We start from the raw sequence: 22167 nt of genomic DNA, 5'->3' as shown, positions 1-22167 counted from the left end.
ATTTTCATATTTCATGAAAAAGAAAACTTCTTACTAGTTAGAAATCAAGGTCTTTTTTTTTTCCAAAAGTACTCCTAAGCCATTAAAATCCATGAATAACGTATTTTCCTTTATTATGGGTATAATAGGTATTTTATACAAAAAATTTTAGAAAAATAGGTGCTCAACCAAACATAAGCTACTATGAAATATGCCACTTTTCTATAATCAACCAAACATGCCAAAATTATTTTTTCAGACATCATATTCGCAGATATTATTTTTTAAAAAAATAAATATTTTGATGAGATTTTTTTTTTCTGTGAACCAAATGAGTTCATAGTGCTATTGACCTTCAGGCATCTAGTATATTTTTTACACTTTCCTTTTAAAAAAAATTATTTTGGCTTTTTTCTTTAGTTTTCGAGGAGAAGATTTTTTGGTAGGTTTCTTGTAACACTTTCTTTTTGCTTCTTTTTATTTAATAAAAGAGTTATGTATATTTTGACGGAGACAAGGATAAGCGGCATCCATCATCACAAGCAATGCGCCTAGTGGAGGCATTTTATAGGTCCTCGGGATAGTAGGAACTGAATATAATTTTTTTTCCTCTTCCAACAAGTTTTGTACGTTACACAGGCTCGTTTTGTGTTCACCAGTCCTATTAGCTTGACCTGTCCCAACTTATGGAGGCACCTTGCTGAACTAATGATTTAGATATGTTTTGTATTCACTATTGTTTGTTTTTTGGTGGGAGGAATTGGCAGCAACTTGCCATCCTAGTTCTCAAAAATTTAAGGCTTTTGTAGTTTTTTTTTTTTTAACGCTAAAACAGACATTTCATGTATCACGGATACCAATACATCCAAAGTCAGCAAATAAAAAGTTCCGAAGTACACCAGGTATCTTGTCCTTCCCAACCTACAAGATGCCTTCTGAGTGGTTCGCTATATATGCTGCCATCCAATCCGCCGTCCCATTAGCCTCACGATATATATGCATAGCCTGAAATATAGTACTCTTCCTCACCATCAACTAAATATTGCGGAGCAAATTAATAAATAATCAGTAGATATGCTTAAAAAAAAAGCACTAATTCTGCCTTTGGTCATCAAAAAAAAAAAAGGCTGAAAAGCAGACATGCTCTCCAAGTTTTCCAGTTCGACAAGCACAACAGAACAATGTTTACTTCCTGAGATCAGCCCAGAGGTACAATTTTTGGTGAATAGGTGGGAGGAGGAAAGCTGCATAAAAGGTGGCCATGGTCTCCCTGTTGATTGCCTGCATGAAAGCTGTAAGATTGCTGGGCCTTTTCATTTTGATTAGGTCGTATATGATTGTTCAGTGATTCATTTATAATGTGATTTGAAGGATGAAACTGCTCAAATCATCTAATCTTAGATAGATGGAGAATCTAACTTAAAAAAATTCATTTGATTTCATGGTGTATTTGACCTGTTTGCATGTTTGTAAATTAGATACTTAACAACACTGAGTTTAGTTATTGAAAATGATGAAGATTATACTTGAAGGCATAGTATTGCTTGCTTCATCTGGAAGCACCACCTAAAATTCCATACCTTTTGGTCCTTGGACTGGTAAGCATGCATGCATGCATATCATCTCTTAGTACCAAATTTTTATGGTCAAGTACAATGACCCTTTTTTTTTCTCCCTTGCGGCTCCTTTCTGTTAGGCAAATTCTTCCCGAGTTATGAAGTGCTGTCTTCTTGCAAATTAAGGAACCTCTTTTCATAGTGTGAGTTACCCCACCTTATAGTGGTCCCTCCTCCACCCAAGAAGAATAATGCCATCTCTTGACCACTTCTTGATGCATTACACATTGCTGTAGCTCCTTTAGATTTATTAATTTAATCAAGTTATGGGACCGTGACGACGCATGCTTTTCTATAAGCATGTCTCTCCTCTTTTTTTCTGCCTTCTCTAATGATACAGGGAAGTCTCTCTTCGCCATCTTCTATCATCTAATTTTGTTAGCTATACTCATGCCCGTCCAGTATAAAGCACCGTTATATAAAAAAAAAATATTTTTTTTTCAAGATGAAAGAATTAAGATGAGGATTAAAGGTCTGGACTTCAATGACTAAACGCTATTGTATTGATGTCATTAAATAGCATTACAATAGAACCGAAAGGCAGCTGGAACACAACAGATAGAGGATACAATCAAAACAATAAAACAATATTTTAAATTCTAAACTAATTCTTTGAGTCTTTAGGTTGGCTAACACAAGACAACGAGGAGCAGAATAACATCAAAAAGTCATAGTAACAGCAGAACACCCTTCAATTGCTCTTCATCTACAGGAGGCATGTATTTTAGTGTATATCTGCCAAGCCTTTTCAGGTTGAAAGCATTACTTGCCGCACTTTTCTTTTTCACCTTCCACCGTAGAATATAATAGAAAATAAGGTGGTTGCCAAGCTTCGGAGTTGCAAAACTATGAGCAGAGACAATTGCTAAGGGTCAAAGACTCTGGATCATATATGGTACATTGTTTGTACTAAAATACTGTGCAGCATTCGATGACCGTCCATTTGCTCCTGGGGATGGACGATCTTTAAGCAAAATGCATCATGTATGATACACAAAACAGTCTGATTTGATGGCATTCATCTGCTCATGATGGTCATCGAGTGCTGGAGTCCTGCCAAAAGCCAGTGACTCTCAGATTCTGTCCCTGACTGGAGAGAGAAGCCCATAGGCTGGCTTTTGTTTGTTTGGGGGACGGTGTTAAGGGGCTCCAGGTCTCAATTTTCCCGGGCATCGGGCGGGCATACATTGGGCTCGTACTCTCAGACCGTGTCAGCTGGCCCGCCTCCTGGCCCTGTGGGCACGGATAAATGCGCCTTCTTGACCCAAAATGCCCCCGATTTTGGGATTTCGATACAAGAATATTTCTTGCAGCCATTAAGATATCTGAATGATGCTGAGAAATAGAAAATTTTTTCTAGACCATGCATGTATTTAAAAAAACAAACGAGACTGTAGATTGGGTGGCTGCTTATATGGCCAATCATCCTGGTAATACCTTATGGGAGCATTTAGTAACCACAACAGGATCACCACGGTGATATAAGATTTCCGGTGATCCGAATACTGGAGTGATTTGATTCCAGTGATCTAAAATCAATGTATTTGGTAGGCCATAGTCCAGTAATTAAAAATCTCCGAGTATCCATAAGTAACTTGTTTGGGATGGTATGGAGATTCAAGATCACCGGCTATATAATACCACAAATATTCCTAATATATCTTAGATGGATTTTTTTATGTATTTTTAATTCTCATGAATAAAAAATATAAGCCAATATGCTAATTCCTATAATAGCTCCATAATTTCGTCACATATTCTACTTCTAGTAGCCCTTATCATATATTTATTAATCATATAAAATATATTATAATAAAAATATTAATATATTTATCAATATATTAATTATTAATATATTCTATAAAAATATATTTATTACTCCTAGAAATTATTAATCTTATAAAAATATTTTTTTTATTTATTATAGAATTAATATTTTTATTTATACTTATAATAGAATTTTTAATACTAATAATTATTTTGATTAGAAAAAATAAGGTAAATAGGAGTAATATATTAAATATTTTTATTATATAAATATAAAATATAATAATATATTTCTACTATAATTTAAAATTATCCTTCAATAATAATATAATAATAATATGATTAGTAATATATTATAATATAATATATAATATCAACATAATATTATATATATATAACATTGATGTAATATATTGATGGTATATTAATATATCAATTTTTCTGCTAAATTGAGGGGTATTTTTATCTTTAACTTTCAACGCAGGATCACTGCTCTCGGGTGATCTTGGATTTCCAACCTCAAGAACGGGTATTCCATCATCGGGTTGGGCAGTGATTTGAGGAGTGAATGTGATTTATGATCACCGCAACATAAGATCACCGTGGTGCAACCAAACGCGGTGATTTCATCACCTCCACCCACATCATTCTTGATCTTGGAACGATCATCCCATATCAAATGCCCTCTATGGGCTAGCGATGGAGAGTTGTCTCGGCAACTCCGTGATATTAAGTTTTCTGATTTTATTGGATACATTTGTATACGTAATGTATAAATTACTAGCTTTAGAAAAAAAATAAAAATAAAAAAATAATGCTATGCTGCACCACCGCATTCATCTCCCTGTTACTGTCCGACGTGGCAGGATGTGATTGGTGAAGTTTAACGGAGATGTGGAGCCACGTCATCTACATGTAGGACTAGCACTCTTGCTGCAAATACTGATGCAGCATAGCCGTTGGAAGGGAAGAAAGCAACGCTGCAATTTTTTCAACTAAATCTTGTGTAGCCACCGCCAACAGCCTGTTTCTCCAAAGTAAATCTCATTTCGCCCCCGCACGGCAAAGCAATATCGTTTACCATCGAGGTGGTAGCACGGTTGGAACGAGGCTAAAATTTTATCGGAGTGGCTCAAGTTTGAAACACGCAAGCGTCGATTAAATGCGGAGAACTGGTGCCCTTCGCCTGATTTGCCTAGTAGAATCCTCATCTGGTCTGCTCTTCTGCGAGTGGGGAGGATATGAGTAAAACTTATCTATCCATATCGAACATTCTTCAGCAAGAAGGAGGTCCAGTGGGGATTGCTACGCGGGTGAGGTCTTCGTCGCCCCCTTTTTCCTTTCATCCAGAAAAAAAAAAAAAAAAAAAAACCGGTATCGTTTCCGAAAGATATTGTCCTATTCCATTCGTTTCTCCATCGATTCCCAGATTCGTTTCTCAATACTGGGAAAAATCCTATGCCTGGCAGAAATGCAGGATCCCTCGGCTTTCACACCCCGCTCTTTCTGTCTCTGCTCCGAAGACAGGGGCGAGAGGAGGTCTCGGGACCTGCGAGCCAAGGAGAAAGAAGGAGAGGAGAGGGCCAAAGAAAGGGAAAGGGAGAGATAAGAAGCTTTGGAGAAACTCTCCCAAGGATCCATTTGCGTGAGTTTTGTTACTTTTTTTCTCCACTTCTCCTCGCCATTGCTCCGTTTTAAAACCATGTCTTCTCTGTTCCCTGGGTTTACCATTCTCTTCATTTTCCTCGTGGAATGGTGTCAGAAACAAGGAAGGAAATGAGGGAAGATAAGTCTTTGCAAAAAGAAAGAAAGAGGGACGGAACGTAGAGAGCTTATCTTCTCCCCTGTTTTTCTTTTTTTTCTGGGTGTGAAGTGATTTGCTTTTGAAGAAAAATAAAAAGTTTTCAGCAGGCGCTCTCTGGGGATCTTCCATCCAAACAGAAATAATATGAGATATTCTTATGTGATTTTCACTTATTGAGTCCTTTTAGTTCCATAAGTTTTTTTTTTTCTGCTGATCAAATACATATAGATTTTCTTATATTAAAGATCTTAGTCCGTTTACCGGGTATCCAAGAAAACGGTTCATAAATTAAGTTAGTTATCTTTTCTACTCTTCGACTATATATTTCTTTTTATTTATTAATGAACTAATAGATAATAATTTTTTAAAGGTAGTTGACAAGAGGTAAAGGGAAAACAAGGAATGCTTCATGGATTCCTTTGTCCAAGTTTATGCTGTAGTGATATAATATGTTGGAGGATCAGGGTATGAGTACATGACCAGGGTTAAAAGTAAAGAAAAAAGGTACTGATTTTTTGATTCTATTGGTAATTATTATTTTTTTCACTTGTATTTCAACCAATTGAAAGGGTGAAAGAAAGCCAGGACTGAGTAAATATATTACTCTAAAAACAATGGATTTGGATTTCGCTGGATTTCTATGGTTCATTTATTTGCTTATGTTAAGATACAACGCACCCACTCTGACATACTTCTCTCTCTCCTCTCCTCTCGGTCTGAGGCCTACTTTGTTCTTTTGCTCTGCAGGGGTGGCTCGTAGGAACAATAGAAAAAAGTTAAAAAATGCAGACAACCAAAACAAGGTCTGATCTTATCTTGAATTTTTCAGTTTTTCAAAATTAAATTTTTGTTGTTTCGAATAATTTATGTCAGGTGGTAGGCAATGGGAATCTAAATAATACCTTTTGCCTTGTTATTATGGATGAGAACAAAGGGTTACCCTTTGTTCTCTCTAATTTATTTTCTTTCACACTCTAGACACTGTAGTTTAAAATCCTCAGCATGTGATTGTGACCAATGTTAGGCTCTTTAGTTTGTCTGGCTTTGAGCTTGGGGGGATGGCCCATGCATTGGGAACCACATCTTCTTTGCTTTATGCTTGCCTTTTCTAGAGAAAGTCTGCTTCAAACCATGGCCATTTTGCCGTTTCTAATCTTCTTTTTTTTTGAATTCCCTCATCCCTTTTTGTTCTTCTGCTTGCCTTGAAGCTGTGGGTCCTTTTTCATCAAAATGTTTTGTTTTGTTCCCTCCCAATTCAGTGTAAATTCAATGATCTTTGAAATCTCATCCATCGAGTTTATTACCTTGGGTCTATAATTGAGGTTAGCCTCTTTTTATTGTTTTTAGTTACTTCGAGCATGAAAATGTGCATAGTGATCACCAATTGCTGTGCTAATGGGTCTACAAGTGGCCTTTGAGTATGGGGTATCCGTAAACACGCTATTTCTTTATGACCTGATTAATTTTGGCGACCCTCTAACCTATAGTATGCTTTAATGGTTCTCAATTTTTCATAGATCACGTTGAATTGTATCATTATGATGCCTTTCTGCTTAATTCTTGCTGACAATTAAACATTGATGAAAAGAGATGTTAGTCTTGTAGAAGTCAGAATTCTTACACTTGAGCATATTTTCTTCAGCATTTCGCATGAATCTTCTCTCTAGTTCATTTGTGCTTCATGTAGATGATCAATGTTGGTTGCTGATATTTTCCTTTCTCATCTTGAAGCAGGAGTGCATCTTCAGAAGGTCCTCAGAGGACATCTCCAGCCACCCCTAGATCGAATCGTCTGCCCAAGGCAGCTGGTTCCGAGCCCGACTCTGCTTCTCCAACATGTCGACTAGCAAAGACTTTAACTGATAGAAGTCCTAAGGTCATCGAACGTCGATCACCTAGAACTCCAGTACGTGAGGTACATACTATATCTTGTATGAGCAGTTTAGGGGCTTGATATCTGATAGATCTACCATCTTTAGAGTTTTGCGAACATCTAATTTCATTTCCCTGTTATCAAATGAACATTAAGCTTCAACTCTTCTGAAAACAATTAGGAGTAAAATGGACACACGCACGTGCACGCGCACCCACCCACACACACACACAGAGACACACCACGTACATGATAGCTGATCGGGGACCATCGTTGCAACCAGAAGCCATGGAGTGGCTGGACGGGGACCATGATTGCAACCAAAAGCCATGAAGGACCATTAGACCGGCCATTTGATATTTATAGCAGCTTAAAGGAAATAGAAATATACTGCGATTGTAAATGTTTTTTTTTTTGTATTAAATAAATGTTTGTTAAGTAGATAACATGAACAAAATTATAATACGAAATAGCAGTCGCTATCGGTAAGGGCCGTTATTGCCTTCATATATCGCTGTTATAAGTCATAATGCATCAGATCATCAATAGTGGCAGATATCTGTATGCTGTTAATATGTTTCATCATGGAATGGAGGATATGATATTTAAAGACATGGATTTTGGTCATCCTGGTCACTGGATCTGGCTTAAATATCACTGTTCTCCACAACTGATTTGCTTCAGCAATCCTGGGTCATTCTGGAATCACCTTTGGGAAGCAAATATTTACCATTTATCAACAATTGCCGTCATAAAAAAGAAACTTATAGTTCCTTCCTGCTTAGATAAACCATACCATGGTCTGGTATTTGCTTGTTATCTTTATGTTGCAAAGGATATTGGAGATTATCGATCAACATCGACCTCTTTTGTGCTCAATTCCCAGAAGAAGCTTCCAAGCAGGGTGTCTGAGTTGGAATGTCAACTCGTCCAGCTCCAAGAGGATTTAAAGAAGGCAAAGGAACAGCTGAGCTCATCTGAGTCATCAAAGAAGCGAGCAAAGCAGGAATCAGAAGAGGCCAAGAACCAGCTCTTTGTCGTATCTGCGAAACTTGAAGATTCCCAACACCAGCTTGTAGAGCTCTCTGCAGCAGAAGAGGCTAGGCTCCAAGAACTCTGCAAAATCTCTCAGGAAAGGGATCGTGTATGGCAGTCCGAGCTTGAATCCCTCCAGAAACAGCACTCTGTTGACTCAGCAGCTCTGGCCTCATCCATGAATGAGATACAGAGGTTGAAGCTGCAGCTGGAAATGGTTCTCAAATCCGAGGCTGCCCAAGCCAGGCAATCTGAAGTGGAAATTTCCGAGCTCCAGGCCTTGAAAAAAGATATGGAAGAGGCCATATCCATCATCGGAAGCCTAAAAGTTCAGCTTAGAGAGAGTGAAAAGGCAGAAGCTGATGCAAAAGCAACAGTTATTGAGACAAAACAGCAATTGGAAATAGCTAGAACGACTATAGAGAATCTCCTTAGTGATGGATCAAAATTCATGGATTCTTTCAGCTTAGTGGCTTCTGAACTGGAGGAATCCAGGGCTCGAGTGAATTCACTTGAAGAAGTTGTGAGAAAATTACACGAAGGTCAGTCTCTTGCTGGTAACCAATCTTTGGCGCATCATAATGGTGATTGCTATGATTCACAGAAAATCAGGTGCAACTCCCTGGAGTCGGAAATGGAACAATTGAGATCGGCACTTGAGGCAGCTGAGATGAAGTACCAAGAAGAACAGATACAAAGGATATTGCAAACACAACATGCTTATGAATTGATGGAGCAAATGAAGATTGACTCTAGAGTGAGAGAAACCGAATTAAAATCAGCATTGAACAATTCGAAAACTGAGATTATTGTACTAAAGGCTAGTCTATATGACAAGGAAGCAGAACTTCGAAGCTTATCAGCTATGAACAAGAAGCTGCATGAGGAGTTAGAAAAGGGAGGAACAAACCAAATGGAATCTGAATTGGGTCTAGAGCTAAAACAATCAATTGCCAGCATCAGGGAATTGAAGGCGGAACTAATGGATAAGGAGACAACCCTGCAGAGCATTTCAGAGGAGAACGAGCAACTGAAATCTGAGATGAGGAGGAGAGAAATGGAGAGCCATAAAGCTTATCAAGCAGCAGTAGCTGAGGTTGAGATGGCAAGAGCTGCAGAGAAGGAGGCAATGACGAGGCTCGGATTTGTTACCGAGGAGGCGGATAAAAGCAGCAGGAGGGCTGCAAGGGTGACCGAGCAGTTGGATGCAGCAAAAGCAATGAGATCAGAAATGGAAGCTGAGCTGAGGAGGCTGCGGGTGCAAGCCGACCAGTGGCGGAAGGCAGCTGAAGCTGCCATGGCTGTGCTTACAGCCGGCAACAATGAGAGGCTGGTGGAGAGGACAGGCTCGCTGGATTATGAGTACCATTCCGTCGATAAGAAGCTGATGAGCTCACCATTTTCTGATGATCTGGATGATGAATCTCAAAGGAAGAAGAACAATAATGTGCTAAGGAGAATCAGCGGGTTGTGGAAGAAGGGCCAGAAGTTATCTTAGTGAGCATCTCCAGGTTTGTATCTCATCTTTGTTAGTTATTTCTTCCCTGGTTGATTTGCTGTTGATTCAGGTTCTTTCCTCATCGCTGAGACGTTGATCTTTTGCTTGTATTGCCCATGTCCAGAGCCAAGAGTTATTCAGTTGGGGAATCCTTGAAGAGGAAAGGGGCAACACATCTGCAGAAGGGCGATGGCTACAGCTTCAGGTTGCTCTTTCTCTGTGCAAACGCAGACCTTGCTCTTTTACTTGCTAGTATTCCAGACACTATGTATAAATGATTCCCATTTTTCCTTGGAATATATAGTTTTTGCCAACTGAACTTGTAGGTCCTTGATGTGTTCAAAAAATTCACAGATCTTGATTGCACTATGAGGATCGGACCTGAGTCAGAATTTTGTTTTTTTTGCGTGCCATTAGATTTGCTATTTGCTTGGCTTACCAGCAATTGCATTGACTAGACTTGTGGAAGAATAAGAATGCTCTTACACTGCCCCGGTTTTAGAACTGTTGGACCAGAAGGCAGCCATTGCTCACAAATTTGGCATTGGGGAATAATTCAGGTAAAAATGAGAAGTTTTGGATTTTGATGAAAAATTTGCAGGCCGAAAATTCAGAGAGGTTAAATAACTGAAAAGTTTTATATATATATATATATATATATAAAAGAAAACTTAAATTTCTCAATCACTACAGTGCAAAAACCTTCATTCCACCTTTGAGTGGTCATTTTATGAAAATTTATGACCTACCCTTCGTGCCTATTTTTCTGACAAGACAGGGATGCAAGTCTTGATTGCATTGGACTCAAGCAACATAATTAAATTTGTTGAGGAGCAGATGATGAAAAAAACTATGCATCTCCTTTTTCTCTTTTCTCAATGAGTCGTCTCGGCCCTAGGCCCGAAGTAAACCCGTACTCTTAAGCTCAAGCCCAAGGATCCTAGGCCCCGGCCTGCCATTGGAATATATGAGATTGGGTGGGGGCCAAGTGAAGCCCATGAAAACCTAGTCCGGGCCCGGTCCATAATATCGGGCCATCTTCACTTTCGGGCTTTTGGGTTAAAATTCTGAGTCCGAGCCCGGTTTTCCTCGAGCCGGGTCATCAGGCCTTAGGGCCCATCCCGGTCCATGGACAGCCCTGGCTATCATATCTTGTGGGGTATGATCCTCTCTCTTTTGAGCAAAACAGCGGCAAGCCATCTCCCATTTCATTGAAAAATGAAATGAAAGACAAGGACTATCCATATTATAATTGAAAGTATTGACTTGTAACTTAGCAGTACATGATCTTTCTCCACGCATGCTAAAGTAAAGAAAATACAGGGGCTTCTAGAAGCTAACAACTACCCTATTAATCAAAAGCAGGATCATCTTGACCACTAAGACCCTAGCAAAAATTCGATATCTAACAAATAATTCCTTCTTTATATTAAACATTGGTTGATCAAAACTTCGTTGTTGACAATCTTTCCTCTGAAAAAGAATGGTACTTTGAAGCCTTTTGAGTATAGAGAAGAATTGCTAGATACCATGAAGAAAGATACAAAAAGCTAATGCATCTTATGAAGTAGCTGTAGATCATTGACCAACTTTCAAAGCAGAGTGTTATCTGTTCCCATTTAAAATGCAGCATTCAACATAGCATATGCATTTAATTTATAGATAGATGCCACTAACCTTATCTTCTCTTTACCCTTGTTTTGACATTGTGATTCCTTTCTTATATTTGATTGGAAGTTGGTCTGCCTTGTCTACAATTTATCAAAGTAGTCAAATTGTTTCCTGTGGGTAGACAGCTCTCTGTTTTCCATGTCTTACTGCGAAAATATACCACATTTCTTATAGTTTGACAGCTCTCCTTGGATACCACATTTTTTATAGGAACGATGAAGGCAATGGGGTAAATTAATTGTTCCTTCTCCAGTTTTTAAGACAGCTGATCATCAGAGAAGTAGGCTGAACTTTTATTTATTCAAAAAAACACTGAAAAGTCAACAAGTCAAATATTGGTCTTAGGAAAAACAAAGAATGCTCCAAGCCATATTCTACGCTACGTCTACAAGTAGCAGAGAATAACCTAATAATTCCAGATGATGAAATTACTCAAGTTGAACCCCTAGGTAAACAGGTTCCTGGGTTTCGGACCTAAAAAATCTTCCACATGGCTCCACCAGAATGATCTATTATATAGTATGTAACCCAATTTGCTGCTCTATTCATTTATGATAAACATAACTACGATAGAAAGCGCTACAGCCTTCCTCCAAATATCTTGCAGTAAAAGACGTCCATCAACATATGCTTCTATCTCATTATACAACTAATTTTGTCATAGAATTGCTCTTCAAATAAATAGAATCACCCTTAAGGATGAAGTTTGCAAAGCAAATTCCTTCCCAAGCTGCTTGTTCTTGGGTTCTTAATAGCTAGCCCAACTTTGAAATTTTTTTAAATTTTTTTAAGCGCTCATTTGGTTCGCAAAAAAAAAAAATTTACTTTTTTTTTTTAAAAAAAACTGATGCACGATGCCTCATAAAGTTGTTTTTTTATATCTAGTTCTCATATTTGGTTGTACATATTGGAAAGTTGCCTAAAATATATATTATATCTTTAATAAAGAGAAGAAATTTATCATATTTTATCTAAAAGTTTAAGATCATTTTTACAAAAATTTACTCCGAACAAAAAAGAGAGAGTAAATTTTACCTTATTCCATATTTTTTTTCATGAACAAAAGAATCTTATTTATGTAGAAAATATTTTTAATTTTTTAGCTGAGCATGTCACCATGTTTAGTGACATCAACAATAGAGTCTGCAGTAGCCGTTTTGAAATCCGTGCAGAATAACCTTTTCGCACAGCTTTTCTGTACGGATTTTGCACCGTGGCCATGGGAGTTCGTTCAGCGTACCGAAAAACACCAAGTTGTGCCGCAACCGAAAGAAAGACTGAAGCCTGGCAAAAAAAAAAAGAAGAAGAAAGGCTGAAACGAAGATGACTTTTTCTCTGCCATTAACTGGTTTTCTTTGTGGCATTTGTATTCATACGTTAAAATAGTTAGTTGGGCGGAGGGACCCACCCACTTGGAATATAGATCGCGTCAAATGCGCAGCAAACGATCGATTACGTTTTGAACAGTGGCCCCGCGCCAACTCGATTAGATGTTAACTTTTATACACAGTTGCTGACTATTGCCATTCATAAAGAAGTGAGATTTGGTGAACCTACGTTGAAAATCTAATGCAGGCCAGTGGCAGTCACTGCCAAGAAAAATCAGTTTATGGCATCCAAATTTGACATCTTGGGTATTATTTATGCAAAAATGTTTTGTTTTGGTACATTTTATTTGTTGAAGCAGCTTCTTAACGAATCAAATGTACACCATAAATATAATTGCAGACCGCGGCTTGGTTATCAAATTTAAAATTCTAAAATATCAGAAAAAAGCTTTGGATATCTCATAAGATTCCAAAAGAAAAAAAGAATGCCAAAATAATTGCATACATCGTATTTGAATGTATCTCTTTTTTTTATATGAAAAGGGAGGCAAAGCCACCCGGCCTTTATTAAAAAAAATGAAGTTTACAAAAACTATTTATAAAGTATTTGCAAGGAAAAAAAATAAAAAAGCAATAAATTTTTTTTACAAAAGGTAGTAGTCTGTAAGTAGATCTGTTAAACTATTCAACAAGCTGAATAATCTCATAAGTGCTTTGAAGGATATCTGTAACTTCAATATACAACTATATAAGCTCTGCATCTCGGTGTAAGTCAGCCTTTTTCTACAAAGATAGATCATCGTCTCTTAACGTGCGATGCCAATGCTCCAAGATTATTTCCAAGTTTGAGAGGGTCAAGCGGCTTCTCTGAATATAAATGCTTTCAGTTGAAGAAGATTCATAAAATTTTCTGCAAGATACAATAGATAGAACTTGATTTTTTTAAGAAAATCCGAAAATTCCTTTTCTTCCATATTTTTAGACAACAGCAATCAACTGGTCCACAGTTTTTCTTATTAGTTGTTGGAATTTTCTATTTTTTCATTTGGTCCACTGATCACTAATACTGGTAGGCCATTTTCTCAGATTTAGCTGCATTGTCCATAAACTATGGGCAGATAGACACCTAATTAGTAGATGCCAAACTAGCTTGAATGTAACCATGAAAGCACCATAAACAAAATGATGCCGCAAGTTAAAAGATCTGAATTCTGCTGTGAGTTGCAGAAGTTCATGACTCATGCACCTAAATCAATCCTTTGCTTTACACTTGTGTACTCCTTCAGTTCAATTATTGTGCCAACTGGGACATGAAACGTAAGATATCAGATGCACCTATGAAGGACAAAAGCCAGTAGCTTCCATCTGGAAAGGCAAAGGATGGGCTCATGTGAAGCACCATGACAATTTGCCTACACTATCATCCATTTAGCACTATATAGATACTGTTGCCATACTTTGGATGGAGCCCTCAGCTGGCTCGACGACGTTAACATGCATGTTGCTTGAGAATAAGGTGCCATTACTGTAGACATCTACTAGAAATTATCTGACATCCATGTGGACTCAATGCGTTAAAGGTGTTTGGGAGAATGTAGTGGAGTTCGGTCTCAGGTTCTTTTCTAGCCCACTAAATTCGTTTCATGAATCATGATGCTGTAGGACATTATGCACACACTCCACTGTATTAAGGAGAACTATCTTTCACCTGAAATTGCTCACACACACAAAGTAATTAAAAACACAAGAGAACATTGTCATATGGCACGAGCACTAGATAAAACTAGGGCGATAAACTTACGTCAAATTTATGCTTACCAAAACATAATCATGAAAAACCCTATTTAACTCCATAGGCCTATCTCTGCTTTAATATATTATCAATCTAAGTAACAACTAGCCTAAATACGTTTTACTTAGAAAGAAATAAAGCTAATGAGCCCTCGTTGCAATAGCTGTGCAATAAAAAAATTAAAATTACAGGGCCACTCTGAGAACCAGTTTGGTTACATCATCTTACAAAGCACCCTAATGATGATTATAATCATGGGCTCCATCATTCCTTCATGATTTATCACTACCAGTCATGTTAATTCAAAGACTAGTAACAGTGACCGAGTGCTCGAGGCTAACTACTTCTCCTATTCAATGCCAGGAGCACACGCACTCATTTATTTTCTCGTAGGCCACATGCTTCTCCTTGTGATATTTTGACATGCAAAGCCTTCTAATTGACTCACTAGTCTGCATCTTAGAGGAAAAGACTTTTGTGCAATTAAGTCATAGAGATTGTTTGACAAGGAACCCATCATTTGACTACAAACAGTTGAATTTAAGGAATAATATTGTATGAGACCCCGTGCCCTGGCCATATTGGACCGCGAACAGTTTGTAACAATTCCAGAGGAGATAACCACATCAAACTTCGAAACTATGTTTAAAGAGTTCATCAACATTAATTTCTTATAGTCAATCAAGGATAAAATACTGTTATTGGTACAGAACATTCCTCTCGCATCACTTCTCCTACCTATCCATCTAGATTACAAATTCAAATCCAAGATGTCATTTTTTTCTTTTTGTTTCACTTTTTTAAAACGTAGGTCGACCATTCATCCTTGCGGTGGCCTAACAAGAGTAGTTTACTCATGTCCATAGAAGCCCCTCCCAAACTGAACCTTGGCAGTAATCATCCAGCATGGAAGCATCGCTCTGTAACAAGTCAGGATTATTTGTGCCGGTGCTGTCGAGAGATTGCAGCATGAACTGCTGAGACTGAGCCACCTCCATGCAGATGTTGGCGACCAGGCTTGCGTACTGGGACTGCATGGTGACGAGCTCAGCCTGTGCCCTGGCCAACTGGGCCTGCAGCTCGCTCACTTGCTTCTGGAGCTGGCAAATGGCCCCGGCGCACCCGTACACCGGGTCCCTCATTCGAGCATTCGCCTCGTACACCATGCTGCTCACTGCATCGGCCCTCTGGCTCTCCGGGAGTTCCTGCAACCACCGTAATCCATCGAGTCATGCTTGGCAGAATATTTCTCTTTGATAGAATTCTATTACTCATAATATCATGAAAGAATGCCATCACTTTATTTATCACTTGATAAATAGGTTAAGAGGAGCATGTTTCTAACGTCAATTTGGAGAGCCTTCTCCAGTTAAGAATGGTGTAATAATATATAGAGTAACCAAGCATTCCAAGTGATGGATTACCTGCAATAATTTGATGATGTTGCTGGCACCGAAGACTCGATGAGCGGTGGTGAATTTGAGGGGTTCGTTGGGAGGGAAATAAGGCGCAAGCACGCACTTGTCGACGCATCTCCTGCGGAGGACCTTGCAGGCAGCGCAAGGGCTGAGAACAACAGGGGGAGGTGTTGGACGGGAAGGAGGAGAAGAGGTAGGAGAGGAGGAAGGAGAGGAAGAGGATGGATAATGGAAGGTGGTGGTAGTGGTTGTGTCACTTGCCTCCATGAGAGAATAGAGAGAGAGAGAGAGGGTAAGAGTTGGTAGGGAGGAGAGCTGGCTCAAGGTGGGAGGGTGATGAAAAGGAATGATTTGTGATGGATCTTTGAGTCTAGGATAATATAAATAGGGAGAGGGAGGGAAAACGGAGAGGGGGTTGATAAGTTTATCAAGTGGGAAAGCTGACTTCAGCGGCTTAAATTATTTTACCTTTTTTTTTTGTTTTTTAAACACCCATGGCTCACCTGGGGAGACGGCCGTGCTTAAACTTGGAAGTCTTTTGTTTCGTTGAAAGTTCCAACATTACGGTGCTGGAACTTTGTCAATTGTGGCAAAAGCAGGGGTAGGTTATTGGTAATATATCATTGATAAGGCTCGTTGCCTTCAATTGAATTAATGGAAGAGATTAGGCGTGTCGCCTAATCGTTTTCTCATATATATACATATATATATATATATATATATATATAATCACTGATAAGAGGAAAGCTCGAGAGGATATAAGAGACAAGAGAGAAGAAATTAGATAATTTAAGCTGTTTTTGAGCTGGACTTGATTTAGAATGCGCTGGAAACAAGAGTTTAAATTATATGGTGCATCTTAATTTACTATGATTTAAGTTGCTTTTTTTTTAGTGTCAAAATTTGCAAGCATGTATAATTTTGCACAGCAGTGAATGGCCAGAAGAGTTTTTTTCTTAAAAAACAGAAGGTACATATGTTTCTTTAATGCCAAATTTATGCATCACATCATTTTAAACCAAGTGTCATATAAAAAATTTCTGTTCATAATCCCACCATATATATAAATAAGTTACAGTTTGCAAGAAATTTAAGTGGTTAGTTGAACCATGACTTACCTAGTTACATCACAAAGATTTTTTTTGAAAAAAAAATAAAAACTTTTCAGGGACTGACAGAGAGATCATACGTCATATAACATTTTCTCTTTAAATTCTACAAATATTTATCTCTGGTCCCCATCCATGAGGGTGGCGACTAATTAACCATCCAAAGTGGGTTGGGGGTCAAAGTGTTGGGTGAGGAGGCGGTCGCTCGTTGGGCACGAGAAAGCAACCACAATAGAAACCGGCCATATTTTCGCCCATCTTATCCTTGTTTCCACGTTGAGAAGCTCTAAATTTCTAACTCCGGATTTCTCCCCGTTGGAAAAATATAAGAGGGGGGGCTGCTTCGGTCCTCTTCCCTAGTGCGTTGGAATCCCTTTCCCTACCACTTCACCTCCTCTTTTTAGTTTCCAGGTCGTTGCCGTGTGGACCTAAGCCTCCAAGAAGGTGAAGTATTTCACCCATTTTTTCTGCACTTAATCCTGTGCAAGCTCCTCGGAAAGTAATTAAAGGGGACATCAGTCGCTTTTTCTACTACCAATGCGGACTAGTATCTGAGAGCGACATGAGCATTCTTCTAAAGAAATCTATCTAAATTTTGGCTACCCCGGATACATAATAAGAACGTAAAATAGTGATATGATATGACTTGTAGTGCCCGCATGGTTTGCAAACACTAGTTCGTTATATTACACAGGCAGCATGTGGTTGGACGTGATAAGTTGTGGTCATATTTTTGTGTTCAGGGAAACACCATGGATCACTGTTTACAGTACTGCATCCAAGCTAATGGTAAACTAAAAACCGACAAGGCCAGCAAAGAAGATGCAGACCCAAGAAAGTGATAGTCATTGGACTATGACGAGGTCTTAGCTGAGCAAAATCTAAAGAAAGTAATTATATTTATCTTTCCACTATTCATAATATGAGAAAAGTGAGGTAGTTATACCTATATTCTTATTATCCATGATATGAGAAGAAGAGTAATACTATTTATCATATATGATAGTAGTGAGCCATATGGCAAATAATAGCAACGATAAGTATCCAAGAGGATTACGTAGTAGTACTAATCTTACTATGAGAAGTCTCTTATAAAATTAGATTGTAATGTTGGGAACGACCCTTTGGGTATCCAACATCAATGAATTAATCTTATTTTATCTTATTTTTACTTTATCTTGCACTTTACTTACTAGTAGGATTCTATTTTAGAAGTATCTTTGATTTATATATCTCTTGTTGTAGTCCAGGCTACAATATATTCCATATTTCTCGAAAAATAGTGTGATGGTAAAGAAAATTCTTAAAAATCAAGACATCTGGATCTATGCTACTCTTGTATCTTCTCTTTATTTGTTCTCTTTCTTGGTGATCTAACACCAGTGGCGAGCTTTCTAGTATGCTATTTTCAGGCGGTAAGGAAAGCCTTATGCTTTCTAACCGTTCGTTTCGGATTTTAGTTCACATGGAGAGTTGGTATCTCATTATTCAATTTTTTTATGGTAAAAAATACTTTTATTTCTATTTTTTATAATTATATACTGTTGCACCAATGTCTGCATTCTATTCTTTATTCCTATTTTTATAAGTTGTGACTGAGGTAGGCTTCCAAAACAATTTCTCTCTTGATTAATATGATAAACAATCATGCATTGCACTGTGGCAAGAGCTCTCATGGGAGTCCTCGGGAAGCCTGCTTGTTTGAAGCAGAATTGTTCTGCTCTACAGAATCAACTTGATTATTCTTTGCATTACAAGGGTGGTTTGACTTACAGCCGTTGCTGCTGAGAACCGGACCATCCTAAACACTGCAATGAGGAGCGCAACGGCACTGGAGAGCTCATCTGTCGGCTGCTCCGATAAGAATCGAAGAGGACGAGCGGTGTGCAGTCACTATTGGAGTGTTTGTTGGGTGGCCGCACTCCAACCTGAAACAGTACAAACGAAAATGATCGGAGCGTATCCGACGGAAGATCCTCCGAAACCGAAGTCAGGATTGTCCAACGAGGAACCCTCCGATACTTAAGTTAGAATGGTGCTCGGGGAACATAAGCAGGTTCTCTAGAAATTTGTTTGGGCATCTTGAACACTTACCTCCTAGGTTTTCCTTTTTTGTGGATTATTGGGGTGGAAGAGCTTACCTACCACCAATAAATTATGGCACGTGGACCGACTAGAAATGGCTGGTTTGGATAGGATCCGGACATCAGGCTCATCACATTAATAAAATTTCGAGGATCATTAGAGCCTCAATTAGAATGCGGCCAAATGCAGAGAGTTTATAATATATAAATTTGGCCGCATGGCGCATGACCCGCCAAGTGGCCGCCCCTCATCCTCTATATATATTGACGTCGTGGCAAATTTTGGTTGATTGGTTTTTTTGATGAGCTGTGGTTGATGTAGATATGCGTCAACAGCAAATCCCTATTCTGGGCTAACCATGTTTCAGTGTAATGTACCCGTGTCACTTCAATCAAATGATAAAAATCTATAAGAAAAATAAGACATTGAAAAATGCTCCCGCCACGGAAGTCCTTTCTAATGGCCAATACGTCAAGCAATAAGAAAGGTTTTTTTTTTCACCAAAAAAAAAAGAAAGGTTTTTTGTTTATGATATGAGCAATAAGAAAGTTAAATATCATTTTACACCCAACCAAATCACCAAAATCAGTACTGGGCTCGCGTAATTCAGTGCCGTTTGCTAGGATACTATTCTAGTAGTACTGGGAAACAATTAGTTGTTGGCTTGCCAAATCAATCACATCAATCAGTAGAGTTAGGGTGATCAGGGTTCATTTTTGTATAAAGATGTCACTACCATTAATAAAAACATGCTTGGGGGGATGGTGGGAAGGAATAAATTATAAAACACTTTTTTTCTAACCTTAATAAAAATCCCTAGAGTTAACAAATAGGTAGGTCAAATGCCTATTGTAAGTGTATGCATGGAGATGTAAATAAGATGCATATAGAAAAAAATAGAGAAAGAGAGAGAGAGTAAAAGCCTATCCTAAGTGCGAGTTGCAAATGAGATGCATATGGAAAGAAATATAAGAAAAGAGAAGGGAAGAGAGTAAAAAAATAGAGGAGAATACTTAAGCGCCTCACAAAATGAAGCTTGTGATATAGTACAACTCTCTCCAAGTCTTCCATTGCTTAAAAAAAATTGGATCGGAATGTCAACGACTGGCCATTATTGATAAGGAAGGAGTGGAGGGCTATTTATAAAAGTTCCAAAGTATGGATAATCTCAGCTCATTCGCCGTTCAAATTCAAAGTTTAGTCCAACCAACATACAAAAGCTCAAATATCAAAAAAAATAGCATCTAAGAGTTCAAATGCTAGAATTCTGGCATCTAAACTCTTAAAAACTCAACTACCAGCACCCAAAAGCTAGAATGTTGTTAGTTCGACAAGATCAAAATGGTGCTGCAAGCACCAAAACTTGAAATTTGGTTTTGCCCAATGCCAAAAAAATCTTGCAACTCGTATCCAATCTATTTATTAAATAAATCAAAAATTTAAATTTAAATCTAATTATTTTTATTAAATAAATAACTTAATTGAATTTCGAACGAAGGAATTTAAGGGTTTGGTAGTGTCTATCTCAATCCCCTGTTTTCCCATCTGAACTCGCGCCAACTCGGTTCGTTACGCCAGTCTTCCAGTGTGCATGTTTACGTGCCCTCGGGCCCACGCGGCATTCAATTGGCTCGCTTTCCGCTTGGATCATGGCAGCTTCCCGCTCGGGACTCATGGCTTTCGCGAGATATGATGCCTTTTCTCTGTCCATCTCTGGTCTGCATGCCGACAAGCTATAATGATACCGAAACATACTTTTCTTTTTTTCCCCCTCCCTTCACCTCCTTTTTCTTGCCAATCTCCATCTGGATTTGGCCTCCAACTATTGCATGGAGCCATGGAGGTAATCTTTTCAACTGAAGGTGGCAGCCAGCACTTACGCCAAATAATCTTTCGTTTTAGCATACAAACCTCAGGAGCAATTGTCAAGTGTTAGGTCTCTGTAATTCAAACGATAAGAAAGAATAGATGGGAAATGGAGTTTTGGAAGCCTGTCTTGGTGGGTCCGGGGTGAGCAGACTCCTTCAGAATGGCCTTCTTCCAGAAGTTCTCATCAGCTGACCATAATGTGTCTTCCTTGTGTCCTAATTGGTCATTTGGTTAAGTTTTGACATCGTTATGTTCCTCTAGACACTTTGCAAGTTGAATTGGAAAGAGTGCCTTGAAATCGATCTCGATTGTTTTTTTTTTTTGGGTACAACAGCGGCTCACATACGACAAATGTGGATGTAGCTAATAAAATTAGAAAAAAGAAATGACATCTTCTAAATGAGAAAGGAATTCGCACTGGTTTTAGTTACGAACCTGGATTAGGAATAGCTTATGTTGAATCTTTCAAAGTCATCACTAACTCAAGGGCAGACCGTGAGAAGTTACCCACACCCACACGTTGGTCTGTCGAATAGGCACTCGACCAATCTCCTTAGTGCTGCATAAATCCGAACAAGTTTGCATAATAACCCAACCGTGACCTCCATCAAGTACTCCTGATAATAATAATGCCCTAATACAGAGTTCGGATCCTCAGAGATGCATGTTCTGTGATGCAGACGAATGTGCAGCCCTCGATATCGTCCGATGATGGAGACAGATGTGCCATGTTCGACCGCTGTCCATCTCCATGATGAGATGCCATGGCCGCCTTCCAGGACTCTACAGTCTTTTGCACGCCGTGGAGCATCTTGACACATTCTTATGCACATCCTAATTGACATAAGGAGCGGAATAGAGAATGGTCGTGCCAAGCCTTTTGCGTGCTGGTCAGAACCTGTGGAAATTGGCAGTAGCAGAATAGTCGTTCCAAGCCTTTTGCGACCTCTAGAATTAGTCGATCCTGCCATAATAACCACATAATCTCATAGCTGAAAATTCGCCAGCCCAAACTCAACAAATCAGATACTCGCAGGAAACATGACAAGTATCATAACGGACAAATCCTTAAGTGGTCTAAGCTTGGTGGCACGAAGCAAACTCGAAATTCTTGGGCGGCGTCTAGCTCGCATGGACCTATAGATACTAACATGGGAGCCCAAGCCCAATTAGTACCAATCCTGAGGATGATGAAAGAAGCCCAACGCCTACGTAAAGAAAAAGATGGAGACATGGTCAATTAATCTAAACCGCATGCCGAAACAAATAAAACACAACTGATTATACCGAGATAAATCAGCAAAAATTCTATAAAAAATAGAG

General features: G+C 38.6%; 2 protein-coding genes across 4 annotated transcripts; one reads left to right on the top strand and one right to left on the bottom strand.

Annotated features, from left to right (window-relative positions):
* Nucleotides 1-4870: 4870 nt before the first annotated feature.
* On the top strand, nt 4871-10061 carry LOC103718131 (interactor of constitutive active ROPs 2, chloroplastic-like). Of its 3 annotated transcripts, XM_089927252.1 has the most exons (6): nt 4969-5007; nt 5537-5670; nt 5914-5969; nt 6901-7081; nt 7926-9585; nt 9697-10061. In XM_089927252.1, exons 3-5 carry the CDS (start codon nt 5950-5952, stop codon nt 9570-9572), a joined length of 1848 nt encoding a protein of 615 aa, XP_089783378.1. In that variant the 5' UTR covers nt 4969-5007; nt 5537-5670; nt 5914-5949; the 3' UTR covers nt 9573-9585; nt 9697-10061. The 3 variants fall into 3 exon arrangements, with proteins under 3 accessions (XP_038988362.1, XP_017700951.1, XP_089783378.1); XM_039132434.2 differs by lacking the exon at nt 5537-5670 and having other exon boundaries at nt 4871-5007; XM_017845462.4 differs by lacking the exon at nt 5537-5670 and having other exon boundaries at nt 4871-5007; nt 6898-7081.
* A 4895-nt stretch (nt 10062-14956) lies between these two features.
* Nucleotides 14957-16115, bottom strand: LOC103718143 (uncharacterized). Its single transcript, XM_008806819.5, has 2 exons — nt 15788-16115; nt 14957-15568 (listed from the first exon to the last, which is right to left on the bottom strand). The coding sequence occupies exons 1-2, from the start codon at nt 16046-16048 to the stop codon at nt 15218-15220; spliced, it is 612 nt and encodes a 203-aa protein (XP_008805041.1). The 5' UTR covers nt 16049-16115; the 3' UTR covers nt 14957-15217.
* Nucleotides 16116-22167: the final 6052 nt, after the last annotated feature.

The sequence above is a fragment of the Phoenix dactylifera genome, chromosome 14 (genome assembly GCF_051530095.1).
Source record: "Phoenix dactylifera cultivar Ajwa chromosome 14, Ajwa_hap1_PhDact_Kaust_v1.1, whole genome shotgun sequence".
Taxonomy (NCBI): domain Eukaryota; kingdom Viridiplantae; phylum Streptophyta; class Magnoliopsida; order Arecales; family Arecaceae; genus Phoenix; species Phoenix dactylifera.
The sequence above is the reverse complement of the archived record's forward strand: the minus strand, read 5'-3'. Positions and strand labels throughout refer to the sequence as shown.

Coding starts and splice junctions, on each gene's coding strand:
- LOC103718131 (XM_017845462.4), top strand. CDS start 5,950: ATGCAGACAACCAAAACAAG. Junction 5,970..6,897: donor ATGCAGACAACCAAAACAAG/GTCTGATCTTAT, acceptor CTCATCTTGAAG/CAGGAGTGCATCTTCAGAAG. Junction 7,082..7,925: donor CTAGAACTCCAGTACGTGAG/GTACATACTATA, acceptor CTCAATTCCCAG/AAGAAGCTTCCAAGCAGGGT.
- LOC103718143 (XM_008806819.5), bottom strand. CDS start 16,048: ATGGAGGCAAGTGACACAACCACTACCACCACCTTCCATTATCCATCC. Junction 15,569..15,787: donor ACATCATCAAATTATTGCAG/GTAATCCATCAC, acceptor CGGTGGTTGCAG/GAACTCCCGGAGAGCCAGAG.